The sequence below is a fragment of the Chamaea fasciata genome, unplaced genomic scaffold, assembly GCF_029207755.1.
Source record: "Chamaea fasciata isolate MVZ Bird 193981 ecotype frontalis unplaced genomic scaffold, bChaFas1.0.hap1 SCAF_4, whole genome shotgun sequence".
NCBI classification, from domain to species: domain Eukaryota; kingdom Metazoa; phylum Chordata; class Aves; order Passeriformes; family Sylviidae; genus Chamaea; species Chamaea fasciata.
In genome coordinates, this window is record NW_027094089.1 from 36,845,920 (window position 1) to 36,868,922 (window position 23,003).

The 23,003-nt window shown below is 37.2% G+C and overlaps 1 protein-coding gene across 2 annotated transcripts in view; it reads right to left on the reverse strand.

Annotated features, from left to right (window-relative positions):
- The window catches only part of PCSK5 (proprotein convertase subtilisin/kexin type 5), a 229,708-nt gene that overhangs the window by 51,398 nt on the left and 155,307 nt on the right, over positions 1-23,003 (reverse strand). For both annotated transcript variants that reach the window (XM_066181295.1, XM_066181296.1), the window contains exons 13-20: positions 14,305-14,441; positions 9,260-9,403; positions 7,382-7,484; positions 6,624-6,817; positions 5,124-5,208; positions 3,047-3,144; positions 2,508-2,637; positions 1,328-1,443 (exon numbers count right to left, since the gene is read on the reverse strand). In XM_066181295.1, the coding sequence (XP_066037392.1) occupies positions 1,328-1,443; positions 2,508-2,637; positions 3,047-3,144; positions 5,124-5,208; positions 6,624-6,817; positions 7,382-7,484; positions 9,260-9,403; positions 14,305-14,441 (1,007 nt within the window). The remainder of the gene's footprint in view (positions 1-1,327; positions 1,444-2,507; positions 2,638-3,046; positions 3,145-5,123; positions 5,209-6,623; positions 6,818-7,381; positions 7,485-9,259; positions 9,404-14,304; positions 14,442-23,003) is intronic.

A 23,003-nucleotide genomic window follows, 5' to 3' on the forward strand; every position in this document is an offset into this window, starting at 1 on the left:
TGCTTCTGCAAATTAACAGAAACCCTGTCCCCTCAAACCCTCCTGGACTTTCCTTGTAATCCTAAACTGCTGAGAACACGTGCTGCGTGGTGTGACCCAGCATGGCTGGTGCATTGCAATTGTCTGAAGGCCTGCACATCCATGTGCTGCCCTTCCATGAGAGCTGCCGTTTGAAGAATGGTGTACTGAGATGGGGTGTTCTCACCCTCGGGAACTACAGTGTGTGTGATTGAGGCTGCACATGTAAATGAAGATGGATTTATCCTGCCATATTAAAGACCAAACTGGTATCTCAAATGTTTGCATTGCAGAAATCAATTGCAATACCATATTAGCATTACACTTCTTAATTTGTCTATCTATATCTGCCCTCTTCTGAACTTGCTTTAGACAATAACTCCAATGTCCAGACATGAAAAGGGCTCATGACTAGTTTACCAATATCTCTTATGTAACTTTACAATGAACAGGATACTTTTCAAAGTTTGGAAGCCTACATTCCAACAGGAAGCGCAAAGGTCCACAGAAACAAGACTCACACCTCTGCTCTTTCTTTTTTCAAGTCTTCTTAACTTTTAGGAAATCCAGTGGAAATAAACTGGACCCAAGAGTCACTGTTAGCTTCTTCTCTATCTGATGTCAGGTATCTTCTCAGACTTTGTTCTGATATGATTTTCCTGTTGGATTGCACTTGTTGGGATCTATTTACAAGTAATTCACGTGGTAACATTTTCAGGGAAGCACAATGTTATCTAAGTGTCTCTGTAATTGTTACATTTAAAAGGAATTAATAGTAGTGAATAATTAAGCCAATCATATGCAAAAAGAAGGCTATCTTTGTTGCCACACAGAATTTGGAGGAAGTTCAAATCTCCACCCTAAATTGTATGTTCCTTATTTCCGAATCCCTTTTTTCTCACTACTCTTTCACACAAGTCAAGCAGACCTGCAGGTGCTTTAAATCATTTTTACTTACCAGCATTTTCACAGTTTAAAGTAGCGAGATAGATAAATGTAATTCTATTAATAGTACTCTAGGGTCCTCATGTAAAACTCTGTTGAAAGCAACAGCTTTTGACCAAATGCTAAGGAAGGAAAAGTAGGTTGTTGGCAAGGGGAAAAATTATTTTAGGAAAATTCACGTAAAGTGGATGTGACTAATCTTGCTAACACATGCAAATGTAAATTTCTCCTTTTCATACACCCAAAAAATTTAAAAAGTAATGTAGACCTTGCTCAAGAAGAAAAGCAGGCCAAACCAACCCGAAATAGGTAAAAGAGCAAGTTGGCAGTGATAAAATGGATCTTTTCCGAGACTTGCACTCACCATCCTTACATACTGTTCCAACAACACAGACACCAGTATCTAGGTTATAGCCATTTGGACAGCTTGTACAGTTTCTGTCTCCTTGGCCATTGCAATCCAAACAGCTGGGATCACATCTGAAAGACAATGGCAGGAGTTGGTCTTCCGGCCTCAGCAAATATAAGACTTCCTAAGAGACCTCTCTTTTATTGCAAAGGACTTATTTGTTCTTTCTAGAGGTACAAGGTACTATAATAATACTAGTACTAATTATGACAATAAATAATTGACTATCCCTGCAACTTAGTCCTGCTCCTTTCCACCAACAAATTTCTATTCCAGAGTTTTTACTATACAGCCGCATTATTCTAGTGAGTTGGAACTATGCATAATAATCAGCAAAAGTATCAAGCTAATGGTGCATACGTGTGCCAGAAAGGCATGAACTAAAGCTACAGTATAGAAATGACTGATGTGATGCCCAGTCCCTATATCGCCCATCTTGCTCCATTGTCTTTTCACTACATATTTATTGTATTTTCATGTGGAATACACTGAAACACATGGTGATTCCTTTTCTGCCCTGAACTTAGATCTGAGTCAGTAATAAATGATTCCAAAGGGCAACAAATGATATTTGTTTAACAAAGTATAGAATAGAAAAAATGTTCCTTCCTTGCACAGCACAACTTCGTCCAAGATTTCTCCAGCCATTCGTACACTTGAGTCAGGTAAGCTAAGCTGGAGAGTAGTTTAGAATACACCTGTGCTATGTTTGTGACTATGCAGTAGAAGAACTGAAATGGTCTTTATACATAGTAATTAACTTGCAATGAACAAACCCATAGTTTATTTTTGGTTGCTATTAAGAAATGCAGATCCTCTGTCAGATTTGTAAATTTTACATTTCTATGCAAGTCTACTTACATGCTCACTACAGGCTGTCTCAAAGTGAAGGTCACACATATATAACCCACCCCCCCTTTTTTACCTGTATGAATATAAATCACATAATAATAATAATAGGAATAATGATAATGATAACAACAATGAAAATAATAATATCTTGTCTTTCATTTACTTAGCATTAAGTATTTTTTTGTATGTTCTGAAGTCAACAGTGTTTTATCTTCTAATAAGTATGATCATTTCCAACACAGTTATAGGTAATATACTGCCAAATATCAGGCACTGATCATACCTTTTGCAGCTTTTGTATCCGCTTTCAGTGGAGTGATCAAGGTAATAACCACTACTACAAGACTGCACACATCTTCCATCTTCCATAAAGTAACCCTGTGTGCAGTTTATACAGGCATCTACTCCAGCACCTTAGTCCAAAGAGAAATTGTTAGAAGGTAGGTACATCCTTAAAATAACCAATTACATCATTTCAGTGTATCTTTTTCTGAAATAAATGACTGCCATTCTAAAGCTCCCACATAATCTACCAGTCATTAGTCCATTCCTGGAAAAAAATGGAAGGCATTACTGGAAATCATAATAAATTCTACAAAAATTTAAAAAGAGGAATATATGAACTCTTTCAGTTAAAAACCTAGATTTCTATGCTAGCTGAAAGAAGTTTGCCATATTTAAAATGTAATTAAAAGCTAATATGAGAATGCAGGATTCATATGTAAACAATCACATAATACTGTAACTATGATATAGTGGAATAAAATCAGAGATAAAATCACACAGGAATGAAAGTTATGCAGACAAATGTCAGTGGGGTACCTGCACATGTTGCACAGGAATGGTGGCATGGTTCACATTCCCTGCCATTATGGTATTTTCCTTCTTCACAGTGGATAGCACATCTGGTGCCATGCAAACTATTGTAAATAGGAAAAAAAAGCACAGGGCAGATAATGGCAACAGAGGACAACAAGATCATTCACAATTCAGTAATTCTCTTTTAATCGGAGAATATATTACGATTCATCAGCTTCCTTCACTGGTCATATTTCATAAATTTAAAGACATCAATCACTTAAAGAGGGAATGCAAAGCAATTTTGCCCATGGTGAAGTAAAGAAGCTGTTTACAAACTTTTTGTAAATACTACCAGCTAATAGGGGAGAGACAAAAAATTAACAAAGACAAGCAGCCCTAAAAATTCAGGCATGTAAAATGCAATTATCCATGAGGAATTTGGCACAGGGTCAGCATTAAAAAAAAAAAATACTAAGGGACTTGTTAACTGAATGCCAGTCCTCTGTGGCTTGTGAGATTTGTTGAGATTACAGATGGAGGTATTCTGCCTGCAGGCACTTTTGTGAAAGCACAAAAATGTGAGTAACAGTGGAAAAGAAATAGCATAAGGAGTCACATTTTTAAGTACTCCTTGAAGTGGTTGCTTATTGTTTTCACGTTATATGGTGCCTATAGCAGTATGTTGGGGTTTGGGTTTTGTTTGCGTGTTTGAAATAATTTTTTTTTTTAAACTAGGACTTCTCTGACACATTTACCATCTTCTGCAGAAACTCAGGATTTATCTGATTTAACATTTTCTCTAAAAATGCTCATCAGCTCTAGGGTTTCCCACTCTGAGTGCTAACCATGTTTTTACAGATCGCATCCAGCAACAGCCAGGTAAGTTCAGCACCACTGAAAATTTTCAAGAGTGTATTCAGTCCCAGTTTAGAAAATAAACTAGCAATTCAACAAACCTTCACAAACCCTTCCTTGATTCTCTTGTTTTTCCTCAGTGACACACCTCAAACAGCTTTACAATGCACATAGCATTATCCTGTTTTCACAGATGGGAAAATAATTTGCCCAAGTTTATTTAATAGGCCAGTAATGGAGCAGATCTGGAACCCAAGTCTCTTAAGACCCACTCAAGGAAGGTCCTGCTTATTGATATCTCCACCAAGAAAAAGCAGAAAGTATGGAACAACTAAGGATTATGAAATGCATGTCCTGAAAGGCTCCATTTATCTGATATACCCACGCATTTTTAAAAAATGTTACCAAAAATGATTCTCCATTTGCTAAATTTGCTAAATGAAGGTTAGGTTTTAATTTTTTTTTTTAATATTTCAGTTTCAATAAAGAAATACAGCTATTGATGTTCTAGAAGGAGATATTCAGCTTGCACTAAGAGACAAAAATCCACTTTAATGGAACATGAAACCTCAGTGTTAATACCTGTATTCAAAATAATACCTACAGATACTGAATACTGACTTCCTATTTTTTGTGGCACTAAACCAGCATACAGTCTGTCATGAATATTATAAGATTTTTGACCTTTGCTACTTGGATCAAAGGTCATTCTTTATAAAGGAACTTGAAATGTGTAGTGCTGCTTTGTATGTTTTACCTATCATTTTCAAGAACAATTAAGTTCCCCTCTGAAGGAAAAAAAATCTTCCCTGCTGTTTAAAATATAAAATCACTGTACTGTAATTGACTTGAGCCTCAGGTACTTGAGGTAAGTGAATGACTGGATACATGAGGAAATACAATAAAGATAAGAAAATAATTTCTAACTACCACATGAGTGAATCAGAACGACTAATATGTTTCATTAGCTTTACTTCTAAAACAATCCTTGCCTGACACACTGTAGGTCAAAAATTGAAGAAGCCAGCTTTCCATATGATTGTGGCTTTTACATTACCTGAAATGAAAATCTGTCACCAGCCAAATTGCCACACAGGACCACAATTACAGACTAAACAGCATTGGAACAGATGAAATGAGGGTCATGCAAGGTTAAATAACTACCTGATCTTCTTCATTGTGTATCTACAGCTTTGTCTGCCTCTTCAGATACTATGTTTAGAGATATATGTAATTTCCTTACCTTAGGCCATGCCTGCATTCTGTGCAGATCTGGAATTCAACACAGGTCTTGCAGTTTTCATTACACTTCCGACAAACAACCTTAACTACAAGAGAAAAAAAGAAAACAGCCCAGAAAACCTTGGTCAGTTTTGTTTGATAAAATTGTATGAATATATTATTGCATGACTTACTACTTTGTAGTTTTACATCAACGTAAACATCAAGCTAGATTAAAACAGCAAAAAAAATTAAAATTAAACAGCAAAATATAAAATGGTTTACAATATTTTCATTTGAAGTTATAGTTGCACCCCGAGAAAAATATGTTTTGAGGCCATTAAAAATTTTCATAAACACTTAAAACTTACATCCACTATTTATAATATAGGCTTAAGTCACTTTCTGATATAGCAGTTATATACACTAATGACTGCTGTGTGCTCTGGAGACTGTCCTGCAATCTTAACCTTTATACGCAAGCAGTCTGTCCTATCTTCCTGATTTGGTGCTAAAAGACACACCTGCATAAACAAATCTGATCTTAACAAGGTAAACACATAAATTACTTAACAACTGTCTTTTTTATTTATAGAGAACCCTTCTTTAAGAAATGTCTCTCTCTTCAGCCCTGCTGTTTTTCGACATGCAGTGACACATACCCTTGTGAGAAGAAAAGCTTTATTTCCCTATTTAATCCTAAATTTTCATCTATCCATCTTAATTTGTATGGAAAAGAGTTCTCTTCATTGTAGTTCTCACACAGCGAAAATGGAAGAATTAAGGTAGGATCTGTTTTTACTAATTCTCAAAAATAAACACACAGCTTCATGCCGGAGAAAGCAGAAGGTAAGGTACCTAGGTGAACAAAGTTCCTGAGAACAAATTGATCTTCTAAGTAGTGTCTAAAGATAAAGGTCATTGCAGTTTTAAGAATATATATCTAAGTATTTTTGCTAGCCAAAGCTGGAAATTAAACATGGACAGTCTATTTGGCCATCACAGGAGGAAGCTGAAGGCAGGTACCCGTCATGGCTCTTGGGCAGTCACATCACTCTGTAGGTGCTTAGGTCAGCCAGAAACATTACTTGCAATCATGTTACATCTGAAAAGCCTGTTTTTAGTAGAACTCTGGTTCACTGGCCATGGCTAGTGTCTCAGCTCTCATTTCTGGTGCCATATAATCTGTCTGGATGGGGAATCGTGGTCAGAATGAGTGCTATCTGTCCCTTTCCAAAGTAGTAATAACCTTTTCCATCCTTCAGCTGACTTGCTCTTGAACTGCCCTGGTTCTGCTACTGTTACTCCCAGGTACTCCCAGCTGAAAACACATCCTGCAATAAGTACGGTTTTTAAAATAGAGGAAGATTATTCAGGACATTCTTGATCACACTTGGCAACAATTTAATGAAAGGAGTAGGATAAGAGATCAACATATACTTTTCCTGCTCATAAACATTCCAGCAACCTCCCTAGATCAAATTCTGTAGCCCACAATACGAAATCAACAAGAAATACTGACTCTTATCCAGGTAAAACCCATCAGGGCAGTTGGTAATACAGCTATTGGTTACTTCATTCAGGTAGTAGCCAGATTTACAGGTCATGCACTGGTCATTATGGCCTCCAAAACAGGTTTCACAATTGGGTGAGCATTTTTTACACCGTTTCTTGTCTGCATTGTAGTGACCAGGTGGGCAGGTCGAAACACAGATCCTACAGACAGCAGGAAAGAGAAGGCATAACTGTTAATGAAATAACCTGCCACCACATTCCTGGACCATGATTGCAAAGCAGAAGTATTTCTCAGCATTGTGGCTTTTCAAATGATCATGTGTTTACTAAGACATAACCCTTCCAAGCACTGCATCAAGCTGACTCTTGCATTTATGTCCCTACACATGCTATCTCACCAGCAAATGTCTTGTCAGACAGTCTACAGTACAATTTTTGACCATCTACATTTGTTCCTATCTTGTTCACTTAATCACATCAGCTGTAGTAGCTATCAGAGTCTGTAAGTACATATATATATTAAGAGGGAAAGCTTCTTATGGGAAAAAAAAAAAAAGAGGTGAGGATATAACCAGAGAAAGGGTTTTTCAATGCTGTATTTTAAATTCTAATTAGCTAGGTTTTGGGGTTTTTCAACTCCAAACAAAATTTTTCAAAATCAGGGGAAAATGAATTATCCATGACTGCAATGAAGAGAAGAGGAAAAGAGGTTAAGATACATATACTAAGAAATCAATGAAGTAAAGTTTTTTCTCTTTCTTTTACCTTGTGTTGTTTTTGGATTTGTAGTAATAGTGCAGACAGTCAGTACAGTGATCTGGTCCCGGCCCATCACACCCTACTTTACTGCATTCTGCATTGCAGGGACCTGAAATAAAAACAGAATACAGAGAGACAAAGGGATTAAAACTTCTCATTTAAGGGGCCCCTTAAAACACAGTATTTTTTTGCAGAATTCAATTACTCTGTTTCCCTGTGTTGAGGACTACACCTAGCACAGGCAGCTCGGTTTGCTACCTACACTGTGAGCTCAAGATTGAGCTCTGGGTGGCAGAAGCTCCAAGCAAGAGACTGTGCAGACCCTTTGCATAAAAAACAGCATGGGGGCCTATGTCACTGGTCAGGTGACTGGACACGTAGAGACACAGCAAGAGCCAAAGACCCTGAGACTTTCATATGCTTAAACTGTAAGAGTATAAAAGCCTAAGATTTCCCTTGTTTCAAGGTCCCACCTCAGAGGCACTCAGCTCAAGCTGTTATCTTTTTTATTCAGTTATTGCACCAAGATTATGTTATTCTAAGGACTGAGAAGTGTGAGGCTCTGCTATGGCAAAACTAGGGTCGAGCTAGTGAGGAAACCTGGTCTGACTATGTGAGTGTGGAGTGTGTAGCTGTGAATGGGCCTTGGTCCTAGCTCAGGTGTTGAGAGTATGACTGCCAGAGTGGGTCCTGTATGGTTGGACAGGGATGTTTCCTGAATATCTGCTTGACTTGAATTCAAAAATTCAGAAAAAAAAGGCAAACTTTTTTGACAAGTATGGCATCCTCGTTTTATTTGGAAATGCACAGACTTCTGTAATTCATAATTAGGAATGATTAGCAAAATAACTTATAAAAGGGACCACATAAATGATGAATACCATGATCAGTGGCTACTCTGGTTCCCAAGTGGATATCAACTGCCCCAAGTGGCTACCTTGACCCAATGAACCAACACCAGGGCCCCAATGCTCTGTTCTGCAACATGTTACAAAAGCTTCAGCTAATACTCGCTAACTCCCATTTTCCATCTCACCCGCACTCATGTTAGGCTTGATAATGCTTGTGGATCTGTTCCAACTTGAGTCATTCTATGATTTTGTTCTTACAGTTTTCAGATAGATCCTTCCTGCTATGGGAGGAGAGAATGATCAAGTCTTGCCTTTATGAAGGCAAGACTTTAGACAATGACTATGGGTGAAGCTACAACTTTCAGAATCACTGCTCTCTCCTGAATGAAATGTGTTGATTTTGTTTCATATAAAAACTTAAGAAGTTAGTGACCTTTAAAACAGAGATAACAGTGTTTCATTACCTATGAAAACAAGGAGTTGCACAGCTGTCCATCTAAAATAGACACTGTGTGACTCATGCTATGAAAGGAGAATGGAATAACAGAAAATACTAAATTGAACTTTGTCCTCCTTTTCACTGGCCAGACATGTACCTCAGATTCATCACATGGTACTGCTAATGGTGGATTTCATGTAAGAAACTGCCAACTTGACTTATTTTGCAGTACTAAAAATCTAACTCTACTAAAGTCTACTCACAAAGTTGACAAACTTCTATAGGGATCAGTGAAAAACAGCACTGATGTAGAAGATAATGCTCTTCTCATTTATGTATATGCGCAAGTATATATAGGTTATATAATTATATGCAAAACAGTGCATTCTTCATAGCATGTTAAGTGTAGCTTAAAAATACATAACTCTATGCATGCAAACTCAAACACCTAACTTTCAATTACAAAACAAGTACTTCTCATCTTTGCTGAAGAATCCAATTCACTGAACATTCTACATATGCAGATTCTCAGGTCATCCTTAAAGCCGTCGAAGGGACAGCAAACGCACAAACAAAGTAAATGAAAGTACACACCTGAATAGTCATCTGTTGTATAATCTTCTGTAGGGCCTTCAACTGGACTAGAGCGCACTCTTTCCACTTTGGAAAAATCATTTCTTGGTGAGTAAGGCTGGATGGATGTTCCATACAGTACTAAGGACCACTCTTTCAATTTGCCTGGAAGTTAAGTATTACAAAACTGTTTTCAGAACTACTTCTCTTCTCCGTGTCTTACAAAAGTATGTCACTCTTAATTAAGGATGTTGCTATGAGCAGGTATGGAAGACACTGCTTTTCAAGTAAGTGCAATAGTTGTTTTACTATAAGCTGAGAAAGCATATTTTCTTCAATCAGATCTTTACATTGTATTTTCATTGCACCCCAATCTCTTGTACAAGTCTAACAAAGGTTTGCACCATGGGTTGAACTCAATATAAACAATAAACAAAACACCTAGGCATACAGTTATCTAGAACATGTATATGTTATTGCATAAGGTGGTTTTGCTCTGGATTTCACTTTCCCCTCAGAACACTATTAATTGTCCAGTAATTATTATTTGAGATCTTTTAGCTAAGTAGCTGTATTCAGAATTCTGACTTAAGAAAGGGATTACATAAGAGTACTTTTCATGGACTTTTAGGACACAATTTGATGAACAAGAAACCTTCTCTTAAAATCTCCACGGAAGAACATCAGTGACCCCTCAAACCAGCATAATTTCTAATTTATTTGTGTCAGTTATTTGGCAGATATGTCACCATATTGTCTGCAGTCATCACTAATATTTTATCCTCTTAATATTTGAGTGAAGACAAAACATTGTCTGTCCATCTGAAGCATTATCTGACTTTCTACAAGTTTCTGGGGATGAATAAAAAGATAAACGTGTATCAAGTCATCCGTTCATGCTGTCAGAACATAATAGGTGAATTTTCAGTCCCCACATTTCTCTCTATACTACCAGGTGAATAAATTTGGAGAAAAGAGCAAAAGCACTCAGGCTTGAAATAATGCCTAAAGTAAAGATGCATAAAAACCACATTCCTGCTTGAAAAGGTGCAACCTAAGTTTGGTATCAGCCCATCATCTTGGTTATGTTAAGCTGTGCTGGAATACCAATTGTAAATTTCAAATTTTTATTACAACAAAGAGAAATCAGGGAAGCAGGGAGAATTTGAATGATCCTGTTTCAGAGGCTGTTCTGTGGTTAAAACTCTTCGCAGGGAGAGCTATTATTTAATCAGAAATGTAATCCAGGTATGCTGCTTCTTAAGAAAATAATGTTGTATACTTCATGTAAAATTAAATTCAAGCAAACTTCCTTTTCTTTTATTTTGATGATGCTCAGCAACTTGAAATATTGTTCACTTGGACTTTTTCAATCTGTACAGTCAAATTCATTTGACCTTTACAAGTGATTTTCTGTATTTCCCCCAATGTCATGTGGTAGCCTCCAGTGACATGAGAAAGACAAGTCTCTCTGCTTGTACATGCATACTTCTATCAGTAAGCAACAATAAGCAAATACACTACGTGACAGATTATCAACATATTCTTTAAAATAGTTTATACTAGGGCTGAAGTTGGGAATCAATGTTATCTATGTCTCTTGCCAATCCAATTTAATCTGAGTCAAAAATTTCTACACTTTATAGGAAACCTTCTCTGCTCTATACTCAGTTTTTGAGTAGAAACTACAAACCAGAGGCTCTATCATGTGGTAGTTGTGTCACACAGTAGCTTTCAACTTTTCACATCTGAATTACTACTTTCTTTGAAGAGAAATTTGATCTTGATTTAAAAAACGAACTGCTGATAAATCTACCACACCAGCTGCTGCTATTGGCTAATTAACTTGGCTGTAAAACTAGATACTCCTTGTTTTCAATTTGTCTTTTCCTACCCACAGAAATTCCTAAAGACCCATTGAATTCAAAAGACCCATGTATTTTCTTCCTCTAAAGACATGTGAGAATCAAGTTACATCTCGATATTCCTTAGTCTGATCCAACTGCATCTTTAATGGCACTTTTCTTTTTAAAAAAAGAAGTTACAGAGGGGGATAATTTTTAACCAGATATGCAGTCAACTCTACATGCCTTTCAAAGATACAGGTTCTTCATGTCCAGTCCCGGCCTTTTTTTGTGTTTTAAACCACTTCTACAGCATACAAACCATAATACATAGGATACAATTGAAAAAAAAAAAGTGTGTTTTGCTAAGTTATATGGATCTTTTTATTCTCAATTATAAGCCAAAACTCACTCAACTTCCCAAATTTTTCTATTTCTCCCAGAACACTGATAAAAATACTTGCAAGAACCTGCTACAAATAAACACAGGTAAAGATGCTCCTAAGGCATAGTATATTGTGTTTGGATTTTACACATACAGAAGATTGTGTACTATCACTGCAGCAAGGATTGTTACTCTGAATGCATATATAATTCAAAAGGGCAGCAAGGGGAATAATGTAGGGTCTCTCAGGAGATTAGCTGCCTTTTAAGAATAGCTCAGTAAATAAGGAGGAGAAAAATTCAGGTGACTTGCCAGCAAATAAATGAAGACTGCCTCAAGGCGGGTTTAATTTGCACAATGAAAATATTTCAATGACTAAGTATATATACATACACACACACTTTTATAATGAATAAACAAAGTATGCACATTTTAGCCAAAATCTTTCTTTCCTCATTTTTGGCTGATTCCATCATTTATTCTGGCTAGAATAACCCTTTCCCTGCTTGTATTTAGGATGTGTGCCAAAAGTCCCATGTTGTATCTATAGAAGAAAGAGTATATCACCTTTCACAGCAAATATACATCTGTCTCCATAAACTCTACAGAATTAAATGTAGAAACCACATGCACTACTTTTATGAACTGGATTCTTCATTTCTTTTCAGGTAACAGATGTGGCATCACCTCACCAATGCAGGGATATGATGACATGTTGGGTCTTTCTTTTTAATTTGATTACAGAAAAATGGCAACTCTTAATTATAGGATCTTTCAAGAACTGAGCAAACACATGCACAGAACACAAACAAGAAACAGGCATGATGATGATATCAGTGTGATAAACTGCAGGCTATGGTGATAAACTGGAGAGGCACCATGAACTGGAGAGGCACCAGGCGTATATTATGTTTAAGCACCTTTTCTTTACTTCATGTTCTCTTCAGTGCAGAGACTAATCCCGATATGCCCAAACAGCTGAATTTATCCACCACTAATATATGGCAGGCACTTCCATATCTTTTTGAACAGAACCGGACAGCTTTCATCAGAGGGCAACCACTGCTCTAGAAAGATGGGGGATACATTACTAGACAGTATAAAATGAACCAGGATTCAAATTCACAACCACACTGCATCTTGTGAAAACCAAATGCACATAAACACCAAACTAGTCTCAAGCAGTGTTTTACACTATAGTTAAACCAAAGCAGAGGATAAGCTCTCCAGCAGGATTCTTTCAGTAGATCAGCTTCCTCCACACCCCTTAGTTTTGCAGACCTACTTTCACCCAATCCCCTAGCCTTACTGTGCCTTTTCTTCCAGAGTTGCATCTTTAGGCCTTAGTTCTGATGGAGGAAAGGAAATCAGTTCCATTAGATTAGCTACTGTAGCACTGAGAGAGTATATATAATGTATTGAAATGGATAAACCTATACAATTACATATGTAGCTGTAGTGTGCAGGAGTGTGCAGGAACAGGCCTTGAAGTGTAAAGCTGGAAATGTAGCAGGCCACTTTGAGGCTGTCCTGGTGATGTAAAAGGCCTGCACAATATATCTGGAGAATTGCCCAGATTAAAAGTTTGCAAAATGGCCCCATGCTACCTCTTTTTTAGTGCAAGGAGTATGTCAGGGAAGAGAAGAAGGAAATAGCTGAAATCTGTTGCTCTGCGGTTGTCCTTCACACCTGTTGGATGAACCAGTGGGTTGCAGTACACACAAAGGTGAAGAGCTAACTTGTCCTTTGCACCAGAAAAGTTCCTGGATGTGTTAGGAATAGTAAGTGTAAAACAGAGTTGAAAATACCTGATTTTTGTCTCTTTTCAGTAATCTGATTAAAATTAAATTACTTATTTGCTGCTTAATACCTCCCATCTATCAAATTCTAAAGCATTGAAAATTAAAAAAAAAACCCAAACACAAAACCTTCTCCTGAATCCCTGACCAGTTTTGGTTATACTCTATGGCTGCTTTTCCAAACACTTCAGTGAGTACCCGTTTTTTGTGTACTGGAAATTTTGCTTTTCGTTTAGTGGTGCATTTAACATCGTTTGATTAAGAACTTTTCATGACTGGAAAACCATGGTGAGAAGCGATCAGTGGTGATAAGGTGAAATTTAAAACACTGGCAATGTTGGTGTTTCCTTTCAGAGCTCTAGGGAAAGATAATCAAGATTTTCAAAATCCTGTGCTTAAAGTTAACCACATGACTGTACAGCTAACATTTAAATAACACTGGCCACAGTGTAAAAAGTACCAGAGTCTAGAATATATTTTCTGCTCAGAAATTTTGAAAATCATACTTTATCTTGGTCTTCATTAGGGACTTATCAACCACATATTGAGTAGAAGCTTTTCAAATTGTGGCTTATGCTTGCTGGTTTATTATCCTAAAAAACTAAAATCAGGTTATGTAGACTAGTTACTCAGGCAAGACAATAGATTTGATGGCTAGGCAAAGAATCTTTTTTTAGAAGTTGAGTCTGGCTATCAGAACATGACACAGATAGAGTAGAAATAAAGGGTTAAAATTCTCATTCAATTCTATCAACAGTGTTTGAGAGAGGCTGATCTGTATGTTAAATTTTTTGAGAGAAAATCATCTAAAAAAACCCACAGAAATAAGTTCAGAATAAAAGTGAACCACGTATCTTAAAAGGTAAATAACATTAACATAAAAATGAAGAGTGCATTGATAACTTAAATTTAGAGTAATGCTCTTTCCATCTACGGCTTGACACTGAAACCAGTGAGATGTTCCAGCTGTAAATAAAAGGTGGAAACAGCAAGCACTTTTCAGAATTCACACAGCCATAATAAATGTTAGAGTCCCACCTGGAGTCTTGAAATTTCTCAGCTGAGATGGAGTGTCACAGATTTCCAAGATCCAATCACCTGCTGCTTTTTCACTCCAGCAGTGAGTAGTCATAAACTCCCAGTTTTTGAATCCTTCCATGGAATGATCAAATAGCCTAAAACAAATCATGACATTATTTCAAGGCAAACTTTTTTTTTTTTTTTCCCCCTGGGGAGCTATGCCTCCAAGTGTGCAAACTCTTGAATAATATACTAATCAGCCAGTTTGTTCATCTGTACCTTCACATAACATTATTCATGATGGTTTTCTCACATGTATTTCAAGCACACTCAACAGTTTTTTGTTGCTTGATGGAAGAGTCCTGGTTTAGGGCAATTTGGGAGGAAACCTCAGAATGGGGTCTCTCTAGAAAGCAACCCCTCCCTCAACAGGTCTGAGAAAAAGTTTCCTTAGAGGAAAGTGGAAAGAACTCTTTATTCAACAAGCAAAGTGTTTATAAGCATAAAAAATGAATAATATTAAACAATAAAACCTCTTGCCGTTCTAAGGAGAGATGGCAAAATTGAGAAAGTCCTCACTGTGGGTTGTAGTGCAGGTCGCCTAGTCTATTATTAGTTCTTCTGCTGCATGTTATAAAAACATGCCATCATGTTTTTATAATGAAAAAGAGAATGGCAAGCAAATCCACTGCAAAAATACCACAATTGCTAATACTATTTAACAGGATTCATGAGTCTTAGAAAAAACTGCACATAATGCAGAATTCCATTGTTTTAACAGCGTGATGTAAATACAAATAACTTGTAAGTTGGAAAATTTCAGTAACATTTATTTTTGGCTTTGAATTGGAATAGTTAAAAGGGGTTTAAACCCACTAAAAACTATTAAGACAATAGTGATTCAATACATCACTTCTTGTGAGGAAGTAATATGTAACTGAGATATTGGCCTCAATCCTCGAACAACCAAGGTATCACCCTCTTCAAGCACTTCACAGAATTCAGTTTGGGTAAAACTGAGACTAATGGCATCTGATAGTTTCACCTAACCAATACCATTAGCATAATTTAATTACTTAGGTTGTGGGTGAAGACACTAGAACTTAGGTGTGGATTATGATAATTTCTAGTATAGGGTGACCCATTTCAGATATACAGATGTGATTGTGATCCCCTGTGAGAAGGGAAAGGAGGACCCTTCCTGGCAGGAGATTAGACACAAGAGAATTTACATTTTTATTTAGTGTTCACAGTGTTGCTTAGTACCCCAAAACTATTGATAAGAACAGCACTCTAAGTAGGACTGTTGCCTCCAATAAAATCACAGGACTCAACTTTAAAAAAATACACACATAACTATACATTCACATGTGTGTCTTTTTATATATTTGTGTATATATATACACAGACATATGTATGCATATCAATTTATACATGCATGTATGCATATATATATATATATAAGTGCAATGTTTATCACTATTTTAATTTGATCTTTATGTGTGAAAACTTCACTGGTAATAGCTGTGACTAAATACTTTAAAAAGACAAGGATCTCTACAACAGAAAATCCAATAGATTGAAAATGCTTTTCCATAAAACAGAGAAAAAACATAGCATTAGACAGCATAAATGTTATATTTGAATTCACACGAATCTGTTCTTTTCTAAGCTAATTTCAAGCTTTATTCTCAAAAGATTGTGAAGTTCAGCAAACAGGAAAACAGGATACTTGTGTAGCTACTTTACTGGTGAAAACTGCCACGCTGGATAGGAATAAAATACCATAGTTCTTGCTGGAAGCTTTGATCAGTCAGAAGCATGGGGTCAGGCACTGTGTGTCCTACACATCTTGCAATAGAAACTGCATGGACTTAAATGATCAGTGCACTTATACGGCTCAGCCAAAACCTGATTTTCATGCTCTCATTTCAAATATAACATGACAGAATCATAGATCCTTCCCTGAGTTGGGAAGGATCATTAAAATCCAGCTCCTGGCACTACACAGGACAGTGTCAAGAATTACAACACATCTCTGATAGTGCTGTCCAAACAATTCTTGGTGCTGTGACTGCTTCACAGGGGAGCCTGTTCCGGTGCCCAGCCACCCCTGGAAGAAGAAACTTTTCCTAATATGTGGCCTAACTTCCCTGACACAACTTCAGGCCATTCCCTCAGATCCTGTCACTGGTCACCAGAGAGGAGACTGGTGCCTGCCCCTACCTTCTTCTCATAAGGAAGATGTGGACTGTGATGAGGTCTCCCCTTAGCGTACTCCAGGCTGAGTATGACAAGTGACTTCAGTTGCTCCATGTATGGCTTTCCCTTCAGACCCTTCACCATGTCTGCAGCCTCCTTTGGACAGTCTCTAATAGCTTTGTAACCTAACATTCTGGTGCCCAAAACTGTGCCCAGCAAGGAGGTGAGCCTGCCCCAGCTCAGAGCAGAGTGGGACAATTCCCTTCCTTGCCCGACTGGCAATGCTGGGCCTGATGCCCCCAGGACACACTTGGCCCTCCTGGCTGCCAGGGCACTGCTGGCTCATGTTCAACTTGACACACAGTTTGGGCTACCTTTTCCCATTTTTGGGAAGCATATATTTTGGCAGCAGAATGGGTCTGCTTCATGTCACTGTTAAATCAGTTGTGTGAATACAGCAAATCTCACAAAGGCATGGCACATATCATTTACTGAAACGGCAGAAATTATAACATTAATAATTTAATTGACCAGAATTTGCATACAATTACCTTAAATTTAAGTAAGTAGGTTATTTCCAACTGTTATGCAAATTGCCATAGTGTTATGAATCAAGTGTGGTGACTGGCTCATGCAAATGAGGAAGAGTTGTTTAGTATGGTGGGGAGAAGTTTTGTTGGGGTTTACGGTTCTTTTGACATGTACTTTTGTTGTTACAGTATAGTTTTGAACCCTTTTCTGTTCTCCCTCCAATGGTCGCCTCCCCTTTTGGGAGCTTCTGGGTGACAGGGCTGTAAAAACATGTGGGGGAGGGAGTATATTTGCCCCTTCAAAGAGGCAGCAGAGAGTAGGGGACACTTGTTGCTGGGATGCCTCAAAAGGTAACATCAAACCACCAATCGGGAAACAAGAAAGGCTCAGCCAATGAAAGGCTCGGAAGGACTGATTGACAGGCCTTGGGAGGAGCCAAGTGTACATATATGGGCAAAGCTATGGGCTGTGGGAGGGGCCAGAAAGACACATAAGGACTGAGTAGGGATATTAATTAATGAGGCTTATAGAATCTCAGGGTATAAAAGGTGGAGATGCCATTTTGTGAGCAGAACCTCTGGCTGGCAGAAGGAGTCCCATCAAGCTCCAAATGCTGTTCTCTCCTTTGCTTTATAATTTTTATTGGGGTCAAATTAAATTTTATTTACTCATTCCCGCCTGGGTTTTGAGTAGTTTATAACACAGAGAGTTGTTTTATGACGGCTAATGTATAAACATGCTTTCTAAACATGCTGTCAATGCAATAAGGCACCATTATTTATCTTTGCCATTGTAGCAGCTAGATTATTACTAATATTACGAGTATTACACAAGTACTGTGCAATTACAAATTTTGTCTTCATGCAGCTCCTATTCAAATACTTTAGAAACATGAGTTTCTCTTTATTTTTACTGTAATTAGTCCGATATTTTCCATGTCACTTTTTGTACAACTGGGTGTGTCTTGTTTTGGAATTTTAAATTGTTGTCATACTTGCATTTTAATAATTCTTTTAAGTGATTTTGGGAGGAAGAGACAAAAATCCCACATATTGTGTTTTTAAAGACACTGCTACCTAAAATACACTGTGACTGGAATTGTAAGCTTCCATCCATGGAAATTGGGAAAATCTAGTAAAATAATTTTTGAGAAAATTGACTATTTTTTAAAAGACTACTTCCTTAGGAAAGCTTTGAATTTTATAAAATAAGGTGTAAATTGGAATATTTGAATGTATGAACTGTGTTTCCACAAAAGATTCTACAAAGAAGTCACAAAGCTACAGACAGGTCAAAAGAAAAGTGAAAAACAAAGTGGAAACATGTGAACTCTCAGTCTGTGTATTTATTTTGGACATACAAAATGCTCCAAGTACTTTTGCTTTGCTTTGTTTATGCACTAAACTCTCAAATCAAAGAACCTATGAGGCAATACAGGTATTTCACTTTAAGTATTGTTCAATAAATGAATGGAATGATCAAATGTTCAGCTGTACATTCCTTATTCAGAAATACATAGGATCTTTCTTTAAGAAGCATGCAGTCAGTCCAGAATTTAATTCTGTAATTTGTCAAAATTCCTAATAAAGACACACTTATGACACAGATTATCATGGATTAATAAAATTTTGTACATGGTCTAATGAATTGCTAATTGACTATTACAGAATATTATAGACTAAAATACTTAAACAAGATTAATAGAATAATCTGATAATTTTTTATGACCCCAATCATATACCTGTGCTCATGAATGTAACATGCTTTCAAAGACCAAACTGATTAACAGTATTTGAATTTTCAAAACTTATTTGCTAATATAACCAAACAGAATGCCAGTTCTGTTACTCAATTACTCAGGGGACGTTTCTTAGAAAGAGAACACTCAACATGGAGTGGATGTGACGGTATGTTTGACTATGTGACTATGTAATTATAACCTGCTGCTTACAATGAATAGCATTACGTGAAAAAAAACTGCTCTTCTCTTTCTCAGGAGCTTTATGCCATACTCATCACATTCCATATGTATGTCTAGATAAGAATATATGTTACACAGTATAGAATAAAACGCTTGTTTTTCTTAAAACAAATACAAGACTCTTGGTCTCTTCCACTGCTGCCACTTCAGTCTAAAAATTGCATAACCTTTCTCTTCAAGAACATAATTTAAAGCAGAAATATTATTCTGTAATCAAATTTTAGACCCAGAGGAAGGCAATTAATCACCTTCTAATAGCATTAAAAAACCCAACAAACAAGTGTGTCAGCTTTTCAGCAAAGAATCTAAATGCTTGGGAAAATTTGTTTCAATTTTTAATTTATTGTGAGAAAAGGCAGTGAAGATAGTGGATTTGTTTAGCAACACCAGCATCACTGTCAAGAAGAATAAGAAGTAAGCACATAAAAGGAATTTTTTTTCAGTTATGAAGATTGTTTGTTTCAGCTGAAAAGGTGCAGCTGCGCCCGACTGACTGCATTGGTTGTATACTGAACATAATGCATTAAGGGCCTGGAAACCCTGCACTGCTGCCTGTGGCTTCAGTGGAGTAGCTGGCAAGAGATAGGATATTTCTTCTCCTACAGCAGCAGTCTTTGTTATGATGTGCTCCTGCACACCAATTGGCAGCCTCATGGGCAAGTGGTCCTTGCCCAGAAGTCTGCACAGTCACAAGACTTCAAGTGTGCTTATAGTTTGAAGAGACTACACAGTGCTTTCCCAAGCTGTGTACTTGAAAGCGCTTTGGTCAACTATTCTCCTTAGAGCAGCTCTTCTCCACAGGGTCGAATCATCAACTCCCTGGTGAGATGTAGCCCCTGAGAAACTGTGGACCGTTCAAACTCACTTAACCAAAGCTTCAGCCAGACCCTACTGCCCATCTGCACTAAAGTATTTGGAAAGAAAGAAACAGTCAGAGAAAACTAGGCATTTCAGAAACTTTCTTACCTGCATGTGGAAGATCACTTAAAATTTCTGCATGTGGAGCTAAATAAAACATATTTAAAGTATTTGCATACACACTTTTTTTTTCCATGTTACATCTGCTTATCACAGTAAGTTTTATGAAACAATGGATATCTCTGAACTATTATGATAAAGCTATTTGGAGTAACACGAACAATAGTGTACAATGCCTGCCAGCCTGAAATAGTGGCTAGTATGGCAATCACCATCTTTAAAAGTGGAGAGCTTGTCCCCAGGAACTACACATATCCACATTAAATGATCCATCATTACTTGCAGACATGTCGGGCTGAGGAGCTCCACACACTCTACTGGTCAGTCAGCTGCTTGGTAGTGGGATAATTATTCATCAACCCCCCAAAGGGAAAAAAAAAAAGAAAAAAAGAAAAACAGAAAAACAAAAAAAGATATAGCTGACATCAATGAAACAAAACATAGAAAGTATGAGTTGGGAGGAAGCTTTCCAAGCACTGTTTTCATGCTGTAGACACAGTACAAGCATAGCATTGTTGTTAACTCATTGTGGACTTAGATTACTACCTCAGAGATGTTTCAGTGAGGCACACCATGAAGGTTGGCCCTTATGTTTCATCATATTAGGGTACATAAAATGTTCGTTTTGTTTAATATTAGAGTATAACATGTAAGCTGCAAAAAAGCTCCATGCCTATAAACAAAATTTTCCTCTACTTCAGATCACCAAAGCATTTTATGAATAAAACAATTGAGTAAGATTAGATAAGAACAACTTGGTTTTGGTCTAACAGTTCTGCAGAGGAGGATATTATTAAAATTTACTGATTGTCTAAGGTTTCATGATAGGAAAAAGACGGTCATGAAAATACATTCTTTCGTTACTGAAGAGAAGTATTATTGATACCAGGGCCATATAAGCTTATGAAGCTAGTGGCCTGGAAAGTTGCCACCATGTGGCTGAAATATTTCAGTTACGCAGTTCAAATGGCAACAGCTGCTTTAATTTTAAAGGGCAAGAATTAAATAAGCCATTACTTCACTGGGAGACAAATGAGCCCTAAGTTTGCTTCTCCTACTCCCTTTGTACATAGCTTTTCCTCCATAGCCTACCTGTATTGAATGTTTGTTAGAACTGACCTTGGTACGCGTCTAAAAAACCACTCAGAAACCCACACTGTCAAATCCACTGGCCAATTGTTTTTAGAAGGGGGATACTGTTCCCCTTCGGACTTAACTCTAGCCTCATCCTCGCATCAGCCAATACTCTTCTCCAGCCTGTATTTTCCTCTGCTGCAGCACATCCAATGTAATCATGTTTAGTACTTTCCAAACAACAAAGCAGATGTTCCAATACAGATTTTGAAGAATGCACATAAGGCTCAAACCAGTGATAGTGTTATCCACCAAATGCCTGTAAAGGAATCCACATAGTCTCTGACTAACAAGTTTTCTTACTGAAGTAATTTTAGGGGATGCCAACATTAAGGACAAAATATGCAGAAAAAAGGCCAAATATTGCCTTGAGGGACCTACTTGTCAGTGCACCAGAAACTATACTCAATGACTTTTCTTCCAGAATTGGTGGAGAAGTGCACATGTAAAATGTACCTTTTGCACTTAAAAACATTTTACCAGCAAACTGCTTCAAATTAAACCCAGATGAGTAACTGTAAAGAAATGCAGTTTTCCCTAGGTTCAGTAAAAACAGATGGTATTGCTGCTATTAATCCTGTACATGTGCATTAAAAAGTCTTGTATGTCTGAGAAAAACATCTCAGTCAGGTAGTAGCAATGTACAACAGCCTCTGGCACCTTTGCCTACAGCAGAAAAAACAAACTATTTGATGCCAATTTCTCTGCATGCATGCTTACAGCTGAATGCATTTACTCATTGATATTCAGTATTATTGATACTTTAAAAATCAAACGCCTCATAACAGATTTTTCACACTAGAGAATAAAAATCATCCTATTTCAAGTTTTATTTTATAACATAATGCTAAAACATATGCATCAACAACACACAGCGTACTCTTAATTTCAAGATATTATTACCTCTAAGCTGTATGACTTCTTAAAGGATGGCCAAATAAAGTAAGCCTTGAAACACCATTTCAGAAAGTATTGTGTTCATATCCCTCACTTTACCCTAAGAAAGGGCTCATGAAAGCTCTAGGTATTTCAGACATGGAATTTGCAATATACGTTTATCCCAAATACTAGTAGCACAGTGTTGTTTAGTAGCCTATCAGCCCAATGTGATGGCAAGTCAGTATATTTCTGAAGTTTGCATGGGAAGGGAATTTTTGGTGAGACTCTACAAGCTCTGTCATGAATTACTTGTTTTCTGGGAAGTGACAAAATGTGAAAAGGCTTTTCAGGTTTCTTTGTTTTCTGTTTGGTGTTGTGATACTATCAGATAAGAAAGAACTGAACATCCCCTTATTTCATTACATATATTTGCATTCCTTTTCTCTACTGCATGTACAGAAAATAATTACTTTTAAGATGCAGGGGTTACAAAGACAGTGATTGAATTAAATTTTGTACCTATTCCACACACCAATCATCACCAGAGGTGAACTGTGAATACTGGAATGTTATTTCCCACTTGCTGTGAGTCAGCTGCAACACATGAAAGCCTAGAGCCAAAAGTTAGCTGTGTTAAGACCACTGGGTTTACACAGGATTATTTTGTTTGGATACCGAGTTGGGTGACTTTCAGGTTTTTTCATTTTGAACTGAAGAAGAACTACTGCATGAAAATGGAAGAGAAAACTAAAGAAGGATTTTTTCAAACAGAGAAACAAAAGCCTGTTTCATAACTAATAAGAGAAACCTGTCTCGCACTGGTTAGCAGAGGACAAATTCTTTGTTCAGTGCAGTAGTGCAGCAGGAAGATAGGTATGTGTGCCTATGTGTTTTATCAGCAAACTGTGACAGCACTCACAATGGAACACAGGAGATATTCCAGAGGACCCCAAACTTCCAGGACAACTGCCTCTCCATTTGGTGAATTACTATCTACAGTAATATTTTCAGT